General features: G+C 37.1%; 1 protein-coding gene across 1 annotated transcript in view; it reads right to left on the bottom strand.

Annotated features, from left to right (window-relative positions):
• unc80 (unc80, NALCN channel complex subunit) overlaps positions 1-20,951 on the bottom strand; it is a 93,454-nt gene extending 72,503 nt beyond the window's left edge. The window contains exons 1-3 of the mRNA XM_075292292.1: positions 20,869-20,951; positions 9,976-10,230; positions 2,695-2,721 (exon numbers count right to left, since the gene is read on the bottom strand). Coding sequence (XP_075148407.1) covers positions 2,695-2,721; positions 9,976-10,197 — 249 coding nt within the window. The 5' untranslated portion in view covers positions 10,198-10,230; positions 20,869-20,951. The remainder of the gene's footprint in view (positions 1-2,694; positions 2,722-9,975; positions 10,231-20,868) is intronic.
• Positions 20,952-21,593: the final 642 nt, after the last annotated feature.

Raw genomic sequence — 21,593 nt, 5'->3', positions numbered from 1 at the left:
TGACAGATCACGTGGGATTTCAGACATGTTTTCAAAGAGAAAGATGCTCAGTATGCTTTGACATTTCATCATGAATAGACTTACTAACGAGCCACAACGTCGAATTTTCAGTGAATGGGCCCTAGAAAAGTTGGCAGAAAATCCGCTTTTTTATCGACAAATTTTGTTCAGCGATGAGGCTCATTTCTGGTTGAATGGCTACGTAAATAAGCAAAATTGCCGCATTTGGAGTGAAGAGCAACCAGAAGCCGTTCAAGAACTGCCCATGCATCCCGAAAAATGCACTGTTTGGTGTGGTTTGTACGCTGGTGGAATCATTGGACCGTATTTTTTCAAAGATGCTGTTGGACGCAACGTTACGGTGAATGGCGATCGCTATCGTTCGATGCTAACAAACTTTTTGTTGCCAAAAATGGAAGAACTGAACTTGGTTGACATGTGGTTTCAACAAGATGGCGCTACATGCCACACAGCTCGCGATTCTATGGCCATTTTGAGGGAAAACTTCGGAGAACAATTCATCTCAAGAAATGGACCGGTAAGTTGGCCACCAAGATCATGCGATTTGACGCCTTTAGACTATTTTTTGTGGGGCTACGTCAAGTCTAAAGTCTACAGAAATAAGCCAGCAACTATTCCAGCTTTGAAAGACAACATTTCCGAAGAAATTCGGGCTATTCCGGCCGAAATGCTCGAAAAAGTTGCCCAAAATTGGACTTTCCGAATGGACCACCTAAGACGCAGCCGCGGTCAACATTTAAATGAAATTATCTTCAAAAAGTAAATGTCATGGACCAATCTAACGTTTCAAATAAAGAACCGATGAGATTTTGCAAATTTTATGCGTTTTTTTTTTAAAAAAGTTATCAAGCTCTTAACAAATCACCCTTTATTTCAAAGGTTATTAATTGCAGCAGTATTCTGAAAAATATTAGGCAAATTGGCTTAATGGTTGATTTTTCAAAATTATTTTTGTAAAATTTGTCTCATATGAATATTTTGCGACATATGAATAGGCCCCCCCCTGCCTAAAAAAAGTGTTTGGAACTGTTTTAACAAAAGCAAAATGTATATTTATTCAAGTGTTGTATATATTTTACAGAGTTTAACGATTTTTAATGCATTTTAATAGTGTGTTGAACCTCCTTTTTTAAGGATTGTTTCAAAAAGCCTGTCAGGAACTCAATCGTATAAGGATTTGATATAATCGAGCGAAATTGTTGACCAGCAAACTTTTATTGCTTCGATTAGTTCTTCGCTATTGTTGTACTACTTGCCAGAAGCGTACAATTTTCGAGCAAGCCCTCCCCAAACATTTTCTATATTTAAATTTGGCGAGTAGGGAAGTCAATCCAGTACCGCCACATTTTCACGACTTAACCACTCTGGAATTGTGGATTGGTGCGTTGTCCTGCTGGAACGTCCACTGTAAACCTCCAAACAGGTTGTCGAAGTAAGGAAAAACTTCCTCGAGCCCATTCCTATAACAATTTGAGTTCATGGTGGTAGATAAAAATTGCAATTCATAGGTGCCATAATAACTAATGGCACCCCACACCATTACACCACCCACACGGCTATGTAAACGATTCATATGTATTTCCTCCTTCGGAATATCGTGAAAATAATAATTAAAACCATCCGGACCCTCCAAATTATTATTTATTTCCATAATTTGACTCGTCTTTCAAAAAACTGGACACAACATTTCGGCTTCTACCGATTTTTTTGTATTGATAGCTCAGATTCTTTATAAATATTAATTCTGACCGTTTCCTCTTCAGTTAACGATTTTCCGCGACCCATTTTTATCGAATGTTTATTAAACTGCTTTATTTTAACTAAGCTTTAATGAAATCGATTGCACGTTGTCATTCCCAAAACAGAACTGAAGTTTGTGATGGGTGTCCTAGTCATGTGACGCAAAAATTTACATGCTTTTAAGGCGAAGTTAAGCAATATATGTTAGAACAAACACGACATAACGGTAAATATTTAGAGCAAACATTTTTTTCTCAGAGAGAGCACATGTGTTGATCTAAAAAACAAAAACAACAAACTTTTGTAATGTTTATAAACATTTGAGATATTGGCAATCAGACCCAGGGTCATAGGGGTGTCTTATTCATGTAGCGGGCAGTATATCTTATGGTGATTTCGATTGGTAGAAAAGGTGCAACATTCTCGAAATTGATTGCAAAATATAAAGGACACTGTCCTAGCTTTTGGGTCTGTATCCCTCAAAATATTATGAACTTTGGAATGACACTATCATATGGGCGAAAATACAATAAGGAAAAAAGTAGTGTAACACTAAGGCAACATATTTTTTTGCGAATCGAAAACGCTCTTAATCAAACCCTTCAGCAGTCCTGTGGTAAATTTTATTATGTACTACTCAGAAGAAATAGTTTAACGTCCAACGCTTTATGTTGTATAAAAAAATCTTTGTATCCAATGTTGAGACTATAAGGTAATAAAATTACCAGCCTTCTTTCCTATCATTTAATGAATCTTTTGTTTGTTTTATAATAATAAAAAAATAATGTAAAATTATTCACAAAATAATATAAGAAAACCAAAAAATAATAACTACAACTTAAATGTGGAACATAATTGGTGTTGGGAGGTGATTGTCATTCATTTTGGGTAACTTTTTATTTTTTTCATTTTACCGCTAAAATGGCAACTTACATGGTGTCCCGGTGCATGTTGACAAAACTACATCAAACATTATAAGACAGACACAAAGAAATTTTGATTATATTTAATGGTTTATTTGTTTTCTTTTGTATGTTTTTAGGTAACGTAAAAATGTGATTGTTTTCAAGTATGAGCTTAAAATGTATGTTGGGTAAGTCAAGTTTTGTTTTAATTTGTTTGTTTTTATTAAAGCTAGTTTTGGTTTATTCGGTTTTTATTAAAATTGTAGTACATAAGTATAAGTTAGATTTTTTTTAAATATGTTAATTAATTTATTATTAGGCAGTAAACTGAAAATTATAGATTATACATTAAAAGTATAGAAAATAATTACAATTTTGGTTTTTGTAAAAAAAATTATGATACATCACTTTTTAGGTTTTTTTTTTTGTATATAATGTTGGGTACCATGTTCCTATTTCGAAGAAAAAAAACAATATATATTTTCACTATTACTTTCGATTCAAAATTATTTTTGGCAAAGTGAGAATTCACTGGTGCATTATTTACAAACTTGTAATTACTCCCAGAGAAGGAATATGATCACCTAAAATATATTTCAAGAGCACCATGTTACTTTTTCACAGCGACCATGTAGCATTTTTGTCGCAAAAATATTCTTTTCTCGTCAAACATAACGTACTTTCCGAAATCAGATACATAATCTCCGAGAAAAGAACATGGTTTCGACAAACATGCTACATGTTTTCCATGAAAAAGTAACATTTTGCTCTTAAAAATGGTTGGGGTGATCGTATTCCTTCTCTGGGTGTATGGTTTTGAATAATATATATTTTTTATTACTGGTTTTCCACCTTAATCTATCATTTTTCTTCGAAATATGATCTCAGTACCTACCTTAAGACAGTCTTATTGATTCTTATAACACTATACAAAATACCAAGTTCGACATTGGAAGACATTTACTTTTTCCTTGGAAAACAAATTGGAAATTATGCTTGATTTTATTGTTCAAAAGCTAAAAATGTCGGGAGTAACATCAAATTTTAAAATCAGTTTTGATTTGTTCAGAGTTGCTACATTTGGGAAAAACTATGACCTTCAAACGGACGACAGAGTCATTACACGTTGCATGAAAGATGACCTGCGGTATTTACCCATTCAAGACGAAGCGACTTATTGAGATGGCGACAAATTGGTATTGTCTGCGGCCGGAACGTTTGTCTATCCAGGGCTTCAATACTGTAATTTTCCTGATAAGATTTGGCGTGTATTATAACCCCACGATCGATGAATAAGAGCGGAGCTTCTACGACGGCGCTTGACTTTTGGTGGCCAATCGAAGGTGTGCATTTTCAGCTCAATTAGGTTAGGTTAGGTGGCAGCCATTGTGATACCACATTGGTGAACTTGTCTCTTATCACTGAGTGCTGCCCGATTCCATGTTAAGCCCAATGACAAGGGACCTCCTTTTTATAGCCGAGTCCGAACGGCGTTCCAAATTCCACTGAAACCACTTAGAGAAGCTTTGAAACCCTCAGAAATGTCACCAGCATTACTGAGGTGGGATAATCCACCGCTGAAAAACTTTTTGGTGTTCCGTCGAATCGACCTTGTGTATGCAAAGCGGGCATGCTAACCATTGCACCACGGTGGCTCTGTGGCTCAATTAGGAAAGGCTTCTCAGCGAAAAAATTCGTTAACTGACATTTTCGAGATGAAGCAGAACTTTGCCCTGTGATTTCTTTTTCCAACAGACTGGAGTAAATCTAGGGAGCTATTCGATATATAAGGTTCTAAGGGAATAACCTCGTTGAATATGTCACAGTAATTGAAAAAGCTGTGGAACCAATTTCTATATAAATGCGAACGTCACGCGTAAAGTAACAAAGTTTAGAGTAAAAAAAGTGGAAAGCCACAAAACTCAAGGAGGTCTCAGTGATTAAGTTGTGTGCGGAGATCCTGGAAGAACTTCTGAGAATAAGAACGATCTAAGAAGGTTGAAGCGATAACTGAACACAACTCCTGGATAACTGGAACATTTGAGGCTACAATTCTAAGGAATCTATTAGGGGCCACCCACGCCACTCCGAGTTACAGTAAGATATCTGACGAAAACTAAACAACGTCGAGTGAGGAGACGTTGGAGGTACTCTTGGATACACTTTCCTGGAAATCATACGGCCGAGCCAAGAGAGAGGCTTATGAGTCATCTACTGTCAGGAAAATTATATGATACTTAGGGTGCTGAGATGATAATTAATTCCCTAAGTAACAGAAAGTAACTTAGGGAATTATTCCATGGTAGTCAGCGATATACAACTCTAATAGAAAAAAATATGTTCCAAAATCGTGAACGGATGATAACAAACTCGTTTTTCTTTGACCATGAACAAGCTTAAAATATTCCTTACTTGTTCTTATAGCAATTCCGTCGGTGGTGCAATGTGCTAAGGCAACTGTTAACGCGTAGGGTGTAAACAATCCAGGTTCGAGTTACGGTAGCGGATTTATTTTATAAATTCGATATAGATCAAATCATGAACGCTGGTTGTTGTTTACCAACGCATGGAGTCATTTTATCATTGCCAGATTGACACCGTCTGTTCTCCGTATGACAACACATGTTTGTTGATTCACTTACATGAACGCATTGTTTTGAAACGTGCACGACATTCCTCTTACATTCTAGAATAGTTAAGGGATATAGCATTTATTTTCATCCCTAAACCTGAATATTCTGTCATTCGTGTGTTTCCTAGACATTCTCTGGAGAGACTGAAAGATATCTATCCTAGAACTAGTATTGAGTCAAGGTTGCCCTCAAGAAGGTAGTGAATTTAATCCGTCTACTGAGACATAGTCGGCTATTATGAAGGGTTATTGTCACTGGATGAATATACAATTGTGGATATTGTCATCAATAGCGGCGATTAATCACGGGTGATGATGGATTTAAGTCACTCGAACATAAGCGAATATTTCGAAGACATGTGAAAAGCCCAGTTGCCGTTGAAAATTTTTAACACTCATTTTAAGGAAGGTTCACACTCGCCTTAAAAAAAACTGACACATTTTTCAAAAGAAAAGAATAGCTAGATGTACTTATTGAGAGCGCAAATTAATGCGGAATTGACAACAGATGGTGTAATTCGGGCATCAGACGACAATACTGAAACAATATTCATGTCATAACCTCATTCCATAGCTTTGATCGTCAGTATGCATCATTTGCCTGGATTCAAGTTTCGTACCCACAAAACAGCATTTGCGGGATGTATTGACTTTTCTAATTTGGAGAAAAATGCAGCTTAATCGCATCAAATACTCTCCGGAGCTTATCCAGAGTGTGCTCTTTCGGTTTGAAAGTGTGAGTGCTGGTTTTAGCTTTTCAGAAGTGTTGATTTTGATTTAGAAGACAAAAACTTCCAGAACACACGAAGAAGTTTGAATTTGAGGTATTGCTCCATGATGAGGATTCGTGATAAACGCAAAAAGAACTTGCCAAATAGGCCAAAGAGTCTCCGAGCCGTTTCCAATTGATTGATACTATTTAGTATGATTCAATTAGAAAGGTGACATACGAGTTGAAGCCGAGATATGTCGAAAGGTGATTTTTCACTTGCAACCAGCTGTGCAAAGGTAACAAAGAAAAGGATTTTGGCATCGCGGCGTAACTGGTGAAGAAAAGTGGAACAGCTGCGATAATCTCAAGCGAAAAAACTCCTATGGCTACCCCGATCACGCCTCAACATCGACAGCAAAGCGAATATCCATGAAAAGAAACTTATGTGGGCACGAACTTGAGTCAAGTTTTAACTTTTCTAATTTGGAGAAAAGTGCAGAGTAATCGCATCAATTACTCTCTGCAGCTTATCCAGAGTGTGCTCTTTCGGTTTGAAAGTGTGAGTGCTGGTTTTTGCTTTTCAGAAGTGTTGATTTTAATTTAGAAGACAAAAACTTCCAGAACACACGAAAAAGTTTGAATTTGAGGTATTGCTCCATGATGAGGATTCGTGTTAAACGCAAGAACTTGCCAAATAGGTTGAAGGGTCTCCGAGCCGTTTCCAATTGATTGATATTATTTAGTATGATTCAATTAGAAAGAAATAAGGTTACATACGAGTTGAAGCCGAGATATGTCGAAAGGTGATTTTTCACTTGCAACCAGCTGTGCAAAGGTAACAAAGAAAAGGGTTTTAGCATCGCGGCGTAACTGGTGAAGAAAAGTGGAACAGCTGCGATAATCCCAAGCGAAAAAACTCCTATGGCTACTCCGATCACGCCTCAACATCGACAGCAAAGCGAATATCCATGAAAAGAAACTTATGTGGGCACGAACTTGAGCCAAGTTTTAACTTTTCTAATTTGGAGAAAAGTGCAGAGTAATCGCATCAATTACTCTCTGCAGCTTATCCAGAGTGTGCTCTTTCGGTTTGAAAGTGTGAGGGCTGGTTTTTGCTTTTCAAAAGTGTTGATTTTGATTTAGAAGACAAAAACTTCCAGAACTAACGAATAAGTTTGAATTTGAGGTATTGCTCCATGATGAGGATTCGTGATAAACGCAAAAAGAACTTGCCAAATAGGCCAAAGAGTCTCCGAACCGTTTCCAATTGATTGATACTATTTAGTATGATTCAATTAGAAAGGTGACATACGAGTTGAAGCCGAGATATGTCGAAAGGTGATTTTTCACTTGCAACCAGCTGTGCAAAGGTAACAAAGAAAAGGATTTTGGCATCGCGGCGTAACTGGTGAAGAAAAGTGGAACAGCTGCGATAATCTCAAGCGAAAAAACTCCTATGGCTACCCCGATCACGCCTCAACATCGACAGCAAAGCGAATATCCATGAAAAGAAACTTATGTGGGCACGAACTTGAGTCAAGTTTTAACTTTTCTAATTTGGAGAAAAGTGCAGAGTAATCGCATCAATTACTCTCCGAAGCTTATCCAGAGTGTGCTCTTTCGGTTTGAAAGTGTGTGTGCTGGTTTTTGCTTTTCAGAAGTGTTGATTTTTATTTAGAAGACAAAAACTTCCAGAACACACGAAGAAGTTTGAATTTGAGGTATTGCTCCATGATGAGGATTCGTGATAAACGCAAGAAGAACTTGCCAAATCGGTCGAAGGGTCTCCGAGCCGTTACCAATCTATTGAATCTATTAAGAATGATTCAATTGGAAAGAAATTATGTACCTCGAGTTGAAGCCCAGAGATGTCGAAATGTGATTTTTCACATGCAAGCAGCTGCGCAAAAGGCAACAAAGAAAATGAGTTTGGCATTACATCGTTACCGGTGAAGAAACGTGAATCAGCTGCCATAATCTCAATCATATGGCTACCCCGGGTGATGCCTCAACATAGTTTACAAAGCGAATATCCATGAAAAGAAGCTTATTCTGTATAGTTGGTGGGACCAGCTAGGTGTAGTGTACTATGGGGAGATGCAACTGAGTGAAATAATTACAGGAACTTTGTATCGAACTCATTTGAAGCGTTGAGCCAAGCATTGGGTGATAATCGTCCAAATTATTTGGGGAGGAATGACAAGATGATTTTGCAACACGACAAAGCTCGGCCACATGTTCCAAAACCCATAAAACCCTACTTGGAAACAATCAAATGAGAATTTCTATCCCACCCGCTGTATGACCCAGACGTTGCTCCTTCTTATAACCACTTTTCCTATCGATGACTCGTGACCTGGCTGACCAGTATTTTCGTTCTTATGAGGAAGTAAAAAATTGGATCTAATCGCGGATTGAGTCAAGAGAAGAATAGTTTTTCTGTCGCGGCATCGGAATAAATTCTCAATATTTTGATTTACTACACCCTCAAGAAAAAATCGCTTCTGTAACATATACCCCAAACACATTTTGCTTCAAGCATATATATTTTCGGGATCGGTCCAAACAAAGTATTGTTTGTATTGTTCAAACATATTATGTTTCACCTTAGAGCATACACTGGTAGTAAACATTTTTAATGAACTTTTCTTTGTGTGGATATATTTTTAAGGCGCCAATTGGATACTTCCATTATTTTACTTGCATCCTACTCTCTAGGTCTCTCTTTCTAAACACATATATGTTTATAGGCTATTTCCAAATTAATATATGTTTGCATCTAAGCATATTATATTTACAAACATTTTATGTCCCAAACATAATATGTTCTAACATTTTAATATATATATATATATATATATATATATATATATATATATATATATATATATATATATATATATATATATATATATATATATATATATGTACCAAACATGTTATGCTAGTTTATGAACATTATAGGCTTGCACTTAAAAATATTGTGCTAAAAAATTTGAGTTCCAAACATATAATTTTTACACCCAAACATATGACAAACAGTCTTTTGGCGTCCGTGTACAGTTATTTTGTTCTTATTATGTAAAATATTCACAATAGACTTAATTTCATATAAATTCAATGGGTCAACATTTGCGAGATTTGTATAGAGAAGCATTTCTGGAAAGATCTCTATTTTCTAGCTAGCACATATCAAGATTTGCAGATTTTTTTTTAATAACCTGGCATATTATTGTGATCAATTTGTCGAACTTAGTTGTATAGTGTATTCGATCCAATATAAAGGGTTTTAATTAATTTGGCAATAAAACTGTCTCATAGCCTGCGTCATCGAATGTTAAAACATCAAAAAATACCAATAATTAAAATTCTCTTAATATGAATATCATTATTATTATTATTATTATTATTATTATTATTATTATTATTATTATTATTATTATTATTATTATTATTATTATTATTATTATTATTATTATTATTATTATTATTATTATTATTATTATTATTATTATTATTATTATTATTATTATTATTATTATTATTATTATTATTATTATTATTATTATTATTATTATTATTATTATTATTATTATTATTATTATTATTATTATTATTATTATTATTATTATTATTATTATTATTATTATTATTTTTACTTTTATTTTTTTTATTTATTAACGCTCTAAATGTCCACATTATTTAATAAAAATCAAAACAAATATAGAGCACATAAATGTGCTTAACACAAATAGCTTTATTTACAGCACACTTTGAATCACTTCACTCTTATATATTTACATGACAATTAGAATAATTCACTTATTTTAATTTTGAACACCGATTTTAGTTATTTTGTATTAATTTTTTTTTTGTTTTGAAAATTTCAAAATTATTTTAAACCATTTATTATTGTGATTGAAGAAAAGTTTATACGAATTTTAGTGGTTAATACAAAAACTTACCATACAACTGGCCTCATGTAATTTACCCAATTTGGGTCTTATAAAGGGAGCTATTTGTTGCCATAAAAATGTCTGCACCGATACTGGTAATCCCAAATCTTGTAGACCATCATCCTGATCAATATCGAATTCTTCATTATTGTTGGAATGATTGTTGTTATTCGTTGTTGTGTTGTTTGTTGTAACCATTTTGTTTGATGATTTTTGATGAATTTCTTTCATAAAATATTTTTCCGCTTACATGATTTTATTGATCTGGAAAATTTGTAGGGGTTTGGGAGATGCTACAATTCGAAATTCACTTTTTTATATATGTGCATTTTAATTTCATTATAATCAATGAGATATTTTATTTCTTATCAAGAATGTTATCCACTCTGTGAGAGGAAATCGACCCTAGAAAAGTGATACGAACACTCTACACTGCGCAGGATGTATTCTAACAGACAGGATGGCAAGACCTAGGGCTCTAATTATGAACCAGCAGAACTCAAAAAATACCTGTTCATTATGAAGATTAAGTAAATATAACCAAGATAAAGTAAATATTACCATACCGTTTGGCAGTTTCAAATGCTAGAAATACTGTTCTTAGTGGTTTGGACTGCAGTTTGGTTGGCTAATAATTTAATTTATCAATAGTCTAACACATAGACCGATATGGACCTAGTTAGGTATGGTTGTTAACGGCCATATAAAGGGTGATACGGTCAAAATTTGGCCAGTATAAACTTGACGTGTTTCTTTCAATTTTGCATTTAAAAAACCTGAACACCCCTCATTTTGAAGGTGTGTGTGTGTAGAATCCCTGTAGGAAATGTCAATAGTGAAACAGTACTGACTTACTATTGACTGTGTCGCCAGTACTACTGACCAAATATACCTCAGACAATGTAAAATTCTATTGACATTTAACATGTACTTGTCATTGAGAATGAACTACTGACACAAGAACTACTGACTAGGTGGTACTTTTGGAACCATATGGAGACATTGGAAGCACTAAATCAGTAGTCCATTGTCACCATTTTGTCAACACTTTTTTACCAAATAAAAAGACGTAAAATTAGAAATTAAAATCTTATTTATTATGTATATTTAATTAAATTAAATTAATTATATATATTTAATTAAATAAATTAAACGTTTAGGCCTTCCTCCTGCAATATACTGAGCAGCTTCTCCAAACACTTTCTGGAAGGCGATGTTTCGATGTACCACTGCTTCAGTTTTTCCCTCAAATTTGAGTGGACATATCAGCTAACTCAAAATCTTCAAAGGTTTCACAATTTTCTTCTTGCAGCACAAAATTAATGAAAGTGCTCTCTCTAGAAATTAACTCCTCTTCAGCATTTGCTTTATCCTTGTACAATTTTAATTGCTTTTTCACAAGTATTTTGTAATTTCTTTTATCCATTTTTTAATTCACTTATAAACCTCACTTTTCTTTTTAAACTATTGTCGAATTATTGCGATACCACGTGTTTTCACAACCAAAAAAAGCGTAACAATGGAAAGGAAGAAGAAGCATTGGCTCTCATTTGTCATAAATTTCTCTACACATTAAAGCCAGAGAAATATTTGTAGACAAGCTGTGGACAAATTATCGACAATGTCACCATAATAGTTGACAAAAGTGGTGACATAGAGACACATGTCCCCAGACTTCCTACAGGGATGTTGCTCCTATTTTGATTTTGGAATTCACTCTTCAGTTGTCAAAATGCCGTCCAAGCAAGAAGAGCAGCGTATCAAAATTTTGCTCGCGCATCGCGAAAATCCGAGCTACTCGCACGCAAAGCTGGCAAAATCGCTAAAAGTTGCCAAATCAACCGTTACAAATGTAATTAAAGTGTTTGGGGAACGTTTGTCGACAGCCAGGAAGTCTGGATCGGGAGGAAATCGAAAACCGGAAGCCGCTGAGACGACAAAGAGAGTTGCCGGTAGTTTCAAGCGAAACCCTAACCTCTCTCTCCGAGATGCCGCAAATAAGCTGGGTGTATCGTCTACAACCGTGCATCGAGTCAAAAAACGAGCCGGACAATCGACTTACAAGAAGGTAGTGACTCCAAATCGCGATGATAAACAAAATACGACGGCCAAAGCGCGATCCCGGAGGCTGTACACGACGATGCTGACGAAGTTTGACTGCGTGGTAATGGACGACGAAACCTACGTCAAAGCCGACTACAAGCAGCTTCCGGGACAGGCGTTTTATACGGCAAAAGGAAGGGGAAAAGTAGCAGATATTTTCTAGTACATAAAACTGTCAAAGTTCGCAAAGAAATATCTGGTTTGGCAAGCCATCTGTACCTGTGGCTTGAAAAGCAGCATTTTCATAGCTTCCGGGACTGTCAACCAAGAAATTTACGTGAAAGAGTGTTTGCATAAACGTCTGCTGCCTTTCCTGAAGAAACACGGTTGTAATGGCATCTTGCCATTACGGTAAAAAGGCCATGGAGTGGTACGCCGTCAACAACGTGCAGGTGGTTCCCAAGGACAAGAACCCTCCGAACACGTCAGAGCTCCGCCCAATTGAGAAATACTGGGCTATTGTCAAGCGGAACCTAAAGAAGACCAAAAACTGCTAAGGACGAGCAGCAGTTCAAGGCAAACTGGCTTTCTGCGGCGAAGAAGGTGGACAAGGTGGCTGTACAAAATCTGATGGCAGGTGTGAGGCCCGGCAATTCGGATTTGGAAAAGCGAAAGCCTAACTGAATATTTTTCCTGAATTTTATACTAATTGAACTTGAAAAAGAAATCTAATTTGATTTTTTAAATAAACGATTTCACTGATTTACACGCGTTTTCCCTTGACCAAATTTTGACCGTATCGCCCTTTACTAGCACAATGTACCAAATTTCAACTGACTCAGATGAAATTTGCTTCTCTTAGAGTCCACGCAAGTCAAATTTGGGGGTCCGTTCATATGGGGGCTATATGTAAAAGTGGACCGATATGACCCATTTGCAATACCATCCGACCTACATCAATAATAACTACTTGTGCCAAGTTTCAAGTCGATAGCTTGTTTCGTTCGGAAGTTAGTGTGATTTCAACAGACGGACATGCTCTGATCGACTCGGAATTTTACCACGACCCAGAATATTTATTATATACTTTATGGGGTCTTAGAGCATTATTTCGATGTGTTACAAACGGAATGACAAAGTTAATATACCCCCATCCTATGGTGGAGGGTATACAAATTTTCTCAAAAATTACATTTTATGGAAAATTTTCTCAAATTTTTATTTCTATAGAAAATTTTGTCAAAATTTTTTTCTATTGAAAATTTTGCAAAATTTTATTTCTATAGAAAGTTTTGCAAAATTTTATTTACTAAATTAAAATTTTTCAAAATTTTATTTCTATAGAAAATTTTGTCAAAATTTTATTCCTATTTTGTGAAAATTTTATTTCTATAGCAAATTTTCTCAAAATTTTATTTCTATAGTAGATTTTCTCAAAATTTTATTTCTATAGCAAATTTTCTCAAAATAGTTTTTCTTACTGATGCTCACTGATACTCACTGCTAAGACGAAAACTTATAAAAATGACTCGAATTTTCCTATACCTCTAATACATATTTATCGGCTGATGAATCAAAAATGCATTTGTGCGAAGTCGCCTAAAAAATTATAAATATTTCCCATGTTCTCAAACATCTATTGTTATTTATACACTGCGACATTGGGCCCAAGACATTTAAGATGTTATCAATAATTTTGGTCCACAATGTGTTGAAGGGTATAATACAATGAGCCTCGTCCGACTAGGTTAGGTTAGGTTAAAGTGGCAGCCCGATTAAGATTCAGGCTCACTTAGACTATTCAGTCCATTGTGATACCACTTTAACTAAAAGTACCTATTACACATGGGCACTTCTAGTTATAACCGCTGAACCTGTTCCAGATTGTTCCAAAAACATTAGCAGACTGCTTAAGTTAACGTTTTCCAAATCCGCCAGTAATCTGAAGCTATATGCTCCAAAAAGTTGCTTGCGCTTTACACAAAATGCAGGACACTCACACAAGAGGTGTTTAATTGATTCTTTTTCCTCCGCATCATGACAGCTCATACAATAGTCATTATACTTCGCGCCAATAGTTTTTGCAAAATCGCCTATCAGGCAGCGACCCGTTATAGCAGATATCAGGAGTGATATCTGACGTCTCGAGAACATTAGCATATCTAGTGTGCGGTTTAAGTTGAAATGGGGCCATATTTGCTTGGTGTCGTTACAACCCTTGCAATTCTCCCATCGAACATTTGCCATCATAACAGCCTTCTCACGCAGCATGAGCTTGCAGGTAGCTAGGGGCATACCAACAAATTCTAGTTCCCCTGGAATATGTAAGGTAGTTCCTAGCCTTGCCAACTCATCCACTTCGCAGTTCCCCGGTATGTTGCTATGGCCAGGCACCCATATTAGGTGAATATTGTACTGCTCAGCCATCTCATTGAGAGATTTGCGGCAGTCGATGGCCGTTTTCGAGTTGAGGAACACAGAGTCCAAGGGTTTTATTGCAGGTTGACTGTGTGAGTATATATTAATGCCCACATTTTTTGGAACATTACTTCTCAGCCAATTCGCCACCTCTCTTATTGCTAATATTTCAGCCTGAAAAACACTACAGTGATTAGGTAATCTTTTCGCTATTCGAAGTTCCAGATCATTAGAATATACTCCGAACCCCACTTGTCCATCCAATTTGGAGCCATCAGTGTAGAAATCTATATATTCTTTATTCCCCGGGGTCTGTGTGCACCACGCCTCACTGTTGGGGATTAGAGTCTCAAACTTTTTGTCGAAAAGTGGACTCGCCAAAGTGTAATCCACTACGTTAGGTACATCTGGCATTATTTTGAGGACAGAACTATGACTGTAACCTTTTTCCGACCACAGCGATAGTTCGCGCAACCGCACAGCCGTTGTTGCAGCTGACTGTTTGGCCAAAATGTCTAAAGGCAATAGATGCAACATGACATTAAGGGAATTTGTTCCTGTCTTGCTGAATGCGCCTGAAATACACAAACACGCCATACGCTGAACTTTATCTAAACAAGTCGGTTTCTGAAGTGCCGGCCACCAGACTACAACACCATATAGCATTGTAGGTCTAACCACTGCCGTGTATAGCCAATGCACAATTTTTGGTTTTAGTCCCCACTTTTTTCCTATTGCCTTTTTGCACGAGTACAAAGCTACAGTTGCCTTTCTCGCCCTTTCTTCAATATTAAGCTTAAAGTTCAGCTTCCTGTCCAAAATAACGCCAAGGTTTTTTTGCACAATCATCAAAGGGAATTTCAGTGCCCCCTAAGGAAATGGGCCTAACCGTGGGAGTTTTGCGATCTTTGCAGTACATGACTAATTCTGTCTTTGCAGGATTTACCCCAAGACCATTGTCTTTCGCCCATTTCTCAGTCATCCGGAGGGCCCTCTGAATAATATCTCTGATTGTGGATGGGAATTTTCCCCTGACTGCCAGAGCCACATCATCTGCGTATGCCACCACTTTTATCCTTTCTTTTTCTAGAGTAACCAGAAGGCTATTTATAGCAACATTCCAAAGAAGAGGTGATAGAACTCTTCCTTGGGGAGTGCCTCTGTTCACATACCTTTGTATGTTTGTTTGTCCTAGTGTGGCTGAAATACGTCTCTTCATTAGCAGTTCGTCTAACAGCCTGAGTATACATGGATCAACATTCAGAGTTGTCAGTCCATTTAATATCGAGCTCGGATGGACATTATTGAACGCCCCTGCGATGTCTAGAAACGCCACGATTGTGTATTCTTTGACAGATAGTGAGCTTTCAATAAAGCTGACTAGTTCATGTAGCGCGGTCTCAGTAGACCTGCCCTTCGAGTATGCATGCTGTCGTTTCGAGAACAAACTTGAATCGATGCTAGTTCTAAGATAAATATCTATCATCCTCTCCAGAGTCTTAAGTAGGAATGAGGATAAGCTGATTGGTCGGAAATCCTTCGCCCTCGAGTGAGAGGCTTTTCCCGCTTTAGGTATGAAAACGACTTTTGTTTCCCTCCACTTTCCTGGGATATATGATAAGTTGATACATCCTTTATATATCACCGACAACCAGGGGATAATTTTGTCAGTTACAGCTTGTAACTCCGCCGGAGTAATTCCATCAGGTCCGGGGGATTTGAATGGTCCGGGGGATTTGAATGCTCAGCGGTCGTTTCCTGTCGAGGAAATTGTATCGGAAACTAGAATAAGATGGGCGCTAAATCTTATTCTAGTTTCCGATACAATTTCCTCGACAGGAAACGACCGCTGAGCAACTGTGGCACCGCCAGTACATGGTTCAACCGTCTGATTTCCAGGAAAATGTGTGTCCAATAGTACCTCCAGTGTCTCCTCACTGGACGTTGTCCAATTGCCCTCCGATGTTTTAATGAAACCTGGAGCGGAGTTGGTGGATGCTAGAACCTTCCGTAGTCTGGAAGCCTCGGACGTATTCTCAATACTGCTGCAGTAATCATTCCAAGAGTTATGCTGAGCCTTTCTCAGTTCTCGCTTGTATCCTCTCAGATTCTTCTTGTAAGCGTCCCAGTCCTCAGGGGCTCTGGTGGACTTTGCCTTGTTAAAGAGCTTCCTGCAGGATTTCCTCATATTACTTAATTGCGTAGACCACCATGGTGGTCGATGTTTCCCCCTTGGCTTTCCTCTACGAAAGCATGCAGCTTTCAGTGAGATGTTGAATGCCTTAGTAATCCGCTCCACTGCGTGTTCGATATCTTGCACAATTCTCATATTTGTCTCTGTTATTTCCGGTATCATCATATTGAACGATTCCCTATACCTATTCCAGTCAGCTTTCCTAACATTTGGAGGAAATATGGTCTTGGTGATATGAACATCAAATTTGAAACTGATGTAGCGATGATCTGAGAAGCTGTGTTCACTTAAAACCTGCCACTCAGATATCATTTCATTCAGTTCTTGCGAAGCCAAGGTGATGTCCAAAACCTCTTGCCTGTTTTTAGTGACAAAGGTTGGGGCATCTCCTTTGTTGCAAACTACCAGATTAGTACGCAAAATAAACTCTATTAGCGACTCTCCCCTTGCATTAGTATCACTACTTCCCCATATACTATGATGTGCATTCGCATCGCATCCCATAATGAGTTTCGTCTTTGTTTTCAGTGACTCCTCCACTAAGGTCTTAACGGCATATGGAGGCATCTCCCTGTCATGTCCCATGTAGACCGAAGATACCCAATATTTTCTATTTCTAAACTGGCAACGACAGTGTCTGTATTGCACATTGAAGGAAGCAGAAACAAGTTGAGCTCGTTTTTAGCAATTATACAGGCTCGATTTACATCATTACCAGTATACTGCAATAGTTTGAACCCCGGAGTACTTAATTCACATATTTTGTTTTTGCAAACATATGGTTCTTGAATAAGAACTATATCTATGTCCCCTTTCATCAGGAGAACTTTTAAGGCAGCACATGCAGCCTTACAATGATGAAGATTTATCTGGAGGATCCGTAGGACCATCGAGATTTTCAACAACCGTCACATCAGCCGCTTCAGTCGAGTCATCAAGAATGTTCTCTTCAGATATCTCGGTGACTCTCGCAATAACCATAGGTTCAACTTTGGTGAGTTCTGAGGCAATAGAAACCTCCTCTCGCATACGGTGTCTATCCATGTCTTCAACTTTGGTATCTCCCTCGACTTCGCAAGAGGATCCGCTTACTTCTGATTCAGACAGAGGCTTGTCCATTTCTGAATCCTTTAGCTGATCGTTTTTATATACCTTCATTTGGATATAATGAAAGCCATAACATACACGGCCCTGGGACTTTGCTATATGTGGCAAAGACTGAGTGTTCAATATAAACACTGCATGCCGTCTTGGTCCATCCACTTCATCCAAACGGTCAACCTTCCAATCAGCTGTTGGAAGATCTGGATTGCATCGTTTCAGTCTATTTAGAATGGATTCAGGGTCAGAAGGGTTTGCAGGTATCCACGAATGTGCTCTAGGTCTAGCCGGTATGTCTTTCTTCTCGACTAACTCTAGAGCAGCTCCTTCCCAAACTTCACCAATTAGTATCAGAGCAGCTTTAAAACATTCTATAGACCTCTGGTCCTCAAATGCGACTAGCTTAAATCGTCCTTGATACCAACCAGCCTCTTGGTGTCGAGGATCTGGGCCGGGAAACTTTTCCAGCACCTGTGAGTAGACGCCAGACAAAGCATTCTCAATTTCCCCCCATTTTTGCTTTGGAACCATACCGTCCAATGCTCATTTATTTATGATAGCCATCACAAGGCTGTCTTTAGCAACTGAGGCAAACGATCGTTGATCCCTTTTTGAGGATGGCAGCTCATCCGGTGATCGTTCCCTTTTTCCAGCCTCAAGAATTCCTTGAGCCCATTTTAAGGAATCGCTTTGTTTAGCCGACAACGAGCTTGGGTCGACTGATCCTAATTTCTTTAGGATAAACAAAGCATTTCTGCGTTCCTTGAATCTCTTTCGTGAGGGATTACCTCCTTTTGATGCCGTTACCCTGGAAAAGGTTCGACTTGTCAAATTGTCGCCACCTGTCGACCCGTCTACAGGTCGACTAATTGGGCATAACTCTTGGTCATTGCCCAAATTTATAACTCCAGTCGATACTGCTCATATTGTGATGGATATTTATATCATTATTTTATTTATTGAACATAGGACCGACATTGTCTTAAATTTGAAATATAGAGTTCAATTGGCAACAAATTTGAAATTAAGATCTTTTTTGTTGTCCACATAAATAAATCGATAATTTATATCGATCCATTTACCCACAATAGAGCCACCGTGGTGCAATGGTTAGCATGCCCGCCTTGCATACACAAGGTCGCGGGTTCGATTCCTGCTTCGACCGAACACCAAAAAGTTTTTCAGCGGTGGATTATCCTACCTCAGTAATGGTGGTGACATTTCTGAGGGTTTCAAAGATTCTCTAAGTGGTTTCACTGCAATGTGGAACGCCGTTCGGACTCGGCTATAAAAAGGAGGTCCCTTGTCATTGAGCTTAACATGGAATCGGGCAGCACTCAGTGATAAGAGAGAAGTTCACCAATGTGGTATCACAATGGCCTGAATCGTCTAAGTGAGCCTGATACATCGGGCTACCACCTAACCTAATCTAACCTAACGTTTGGATAAGATAAAAAATTTAATAACAGAGAAATACGTCTTCAATGCTAAGCAAAACTCGCATTCGTATTTTAAGAACATGAAATCTTTAACCTCACGACAATATTTTTTTAGTGCAGATCAAGAATATATATACTTCATATAGTCGGAAATAAATATATGGATGTGTTAAAAACGGAATGACAAACCTTATAACCCATCACCATTCTATAGTGGTAATTGCTATAATTAGGGCAATTAAACTGGAATTTGTTTGTACCTGAACAGCATTATCAATATATCGCACATACAGAATGAAAATTGGATAGTAGAGATTTGTATCCTAATTTTAAAAAGCCGTATCTTCGGCTCGAAATCAATACCAAAATCCTTAAATGAAGGCCAAACTTTGTGGATCCAAGTAAACTTTTTTTGAGTGTATAATACTATAAATGTAAAGTGTTCGAGCTTGTATACATTACAGACTGTTTGACCTGACATATTACAAACCATGACCCAAGAATTCCTGACAAATTACAAACAATAAATTTAATAGCAATTTCAATGTTCTAACAAGAATAGACCCTGCACAATCCTAATGTATGAATTCATGACAAAAACCAATTAGAGCCTAAGTGATTTGTCTTCACAACTTGGAAGATAAAAACAAAGAAAGTCCTATTAAATGACACTAACACATTGGCCAAATAAAAAGGCCAGACTGACTAAAAACTTTCGCATTTTCAAAACAAAACACTCACGCAAACAATCACCTTCCCCACTTACATAATGGCTTCAGGAAATCCCTCTAAAATGCTAATTCAAAACGAGCAACAAGTGTTCGCGTGCGCATCAAACCAAAATGAATTTGATTGTCTAGTGGAAAGGAAGCCATGAAGGAATGTCTCTATAGTACAACCATATGATTAACAGCTGGCTATTAAGAACAAGGGGCAAAGTCATTACCACAGTAACCGGCATTTGTTTACAACTAGGTCAACCAGATGCTGATGGAATCTGAGAAGAGAGGCCAAATTAGCATCCTTTGCTCTCATGTGATTTAGCTCTCTAATAGGCTCTCAGCTGTTCAGCATCATCAGTTTTTTTTTTTTGTAATGTTTGTAAACATGTAGTTCGTTTTACACCCTCTTCTTAACCTTTGCCTATATTTGTGTGGGGGCTCGCTTTGCTTGGCCCCCATTCATAACAAGTGGTATCCATTTGTTTTCTTTACGGTTTATTATTCACTGTTATATCTATCCATGTGTGTGATAAACGCAGACTCCAAATCTTCGGATCCTGATATAGAGACTTGAATTTTTTCACCTACTCTATAGATGTCGCCTCTGTGTTTTTTATGGAAAATCTTCACTCGCTTATATAATCACTTTGGAAATTTTCATTTTGAATATTTTTGCACTTTCAAAAGATTTTCTTATTCAATACTAAATAAATTGCACACAATTTAACCATTGGCTTTTCACTTGGAAACACGTTACCGCACCCACGTTTATTATTTGCTCATAAAATTAATAGCTAACACTTCATATTTGCCATTACCAAAGGTACTCAAGAAAATGGGTTTGGCTTTAATTCTTTTGATATTTGCCACTTATTTTCATATTTTCCATAGTTAACAATTACTTCGAAAGGATATTGAGATCTTGATTTATTTTTTTGTATTTTTTTTTTTTTTTGGATGAATGTCATTTAGGACCAACACTTACTGCAAAGATTTTATTCTTCTTTTGTTTGCTAATGGGTTTTACTTTCAAATGGTTTACTTTGCGAGGTTAAAAGACTTTCTAACGGTTCGAGGGTTCGGATGTAACTGAACGGAAAAAACTGTATCTGCCAGGAGTAGAACGACAAATGACGAGTATCTCAATTTCAGTGAACAAATATTCGCGCGCACACACACATGTACAAATATTTACTCCCATACACCCCCATTCATTCACTTGGAGCTTAGCAGATGATTGTGTGGACATCTATGCGTAGGGGAGATGTCCTAGTGCTGCATGGGGGACACAGAGGCTTGGATCAAATACAGGGTGACAAAATATGGGTTTCCTGCATTAGAAATATTACTAATAAAGTTCGAGTATAAGGATAGAATATAGCTACACTGTAAAAATATTAACTTAAAATGAAAGTGCATTCAACCTTTACGTTGAAACATTTATAAATGCTAATTTGCTTTTTTAAAACGCTTCCATCAAATTCAAGATAATATTCCTATAATTTTGGTCTTGATATTTTCCTTAATTCCGCTTCCATCAAATTCAAGATAATATTCCTATAATTTTGGCCTTGATATTTTCCTTAATTTCAAGAAACATTTAAATCATATTCAAACCAAAAACTCAACAACTCATTAATTTCTTTAGTCCAAAACTGTCTTCTTTCTTTATGGCAAAGAAATTTTTTCTTCAAAGATATACGTCGTTAA

This window comes from Haematobia irritans, chromosome 1 (assembly GCF_050003625.1).
Source record: "Haematobia irritans isolate KBUSLIRL chromosome 1, ASM5000362v1, whole genome shotgun sequence".
Lineage (NCBI taxonomy): Eukaryota > Metazoa > Arthropoda > Insecta > Diptera > Muscidae > Haematobia > Haematobia irritans.
The sequence above is the reverse complement of the archived record's forward strand: the minus strand, read 5'-3'. Positions and strand labels throughout refer to the sequence as shown.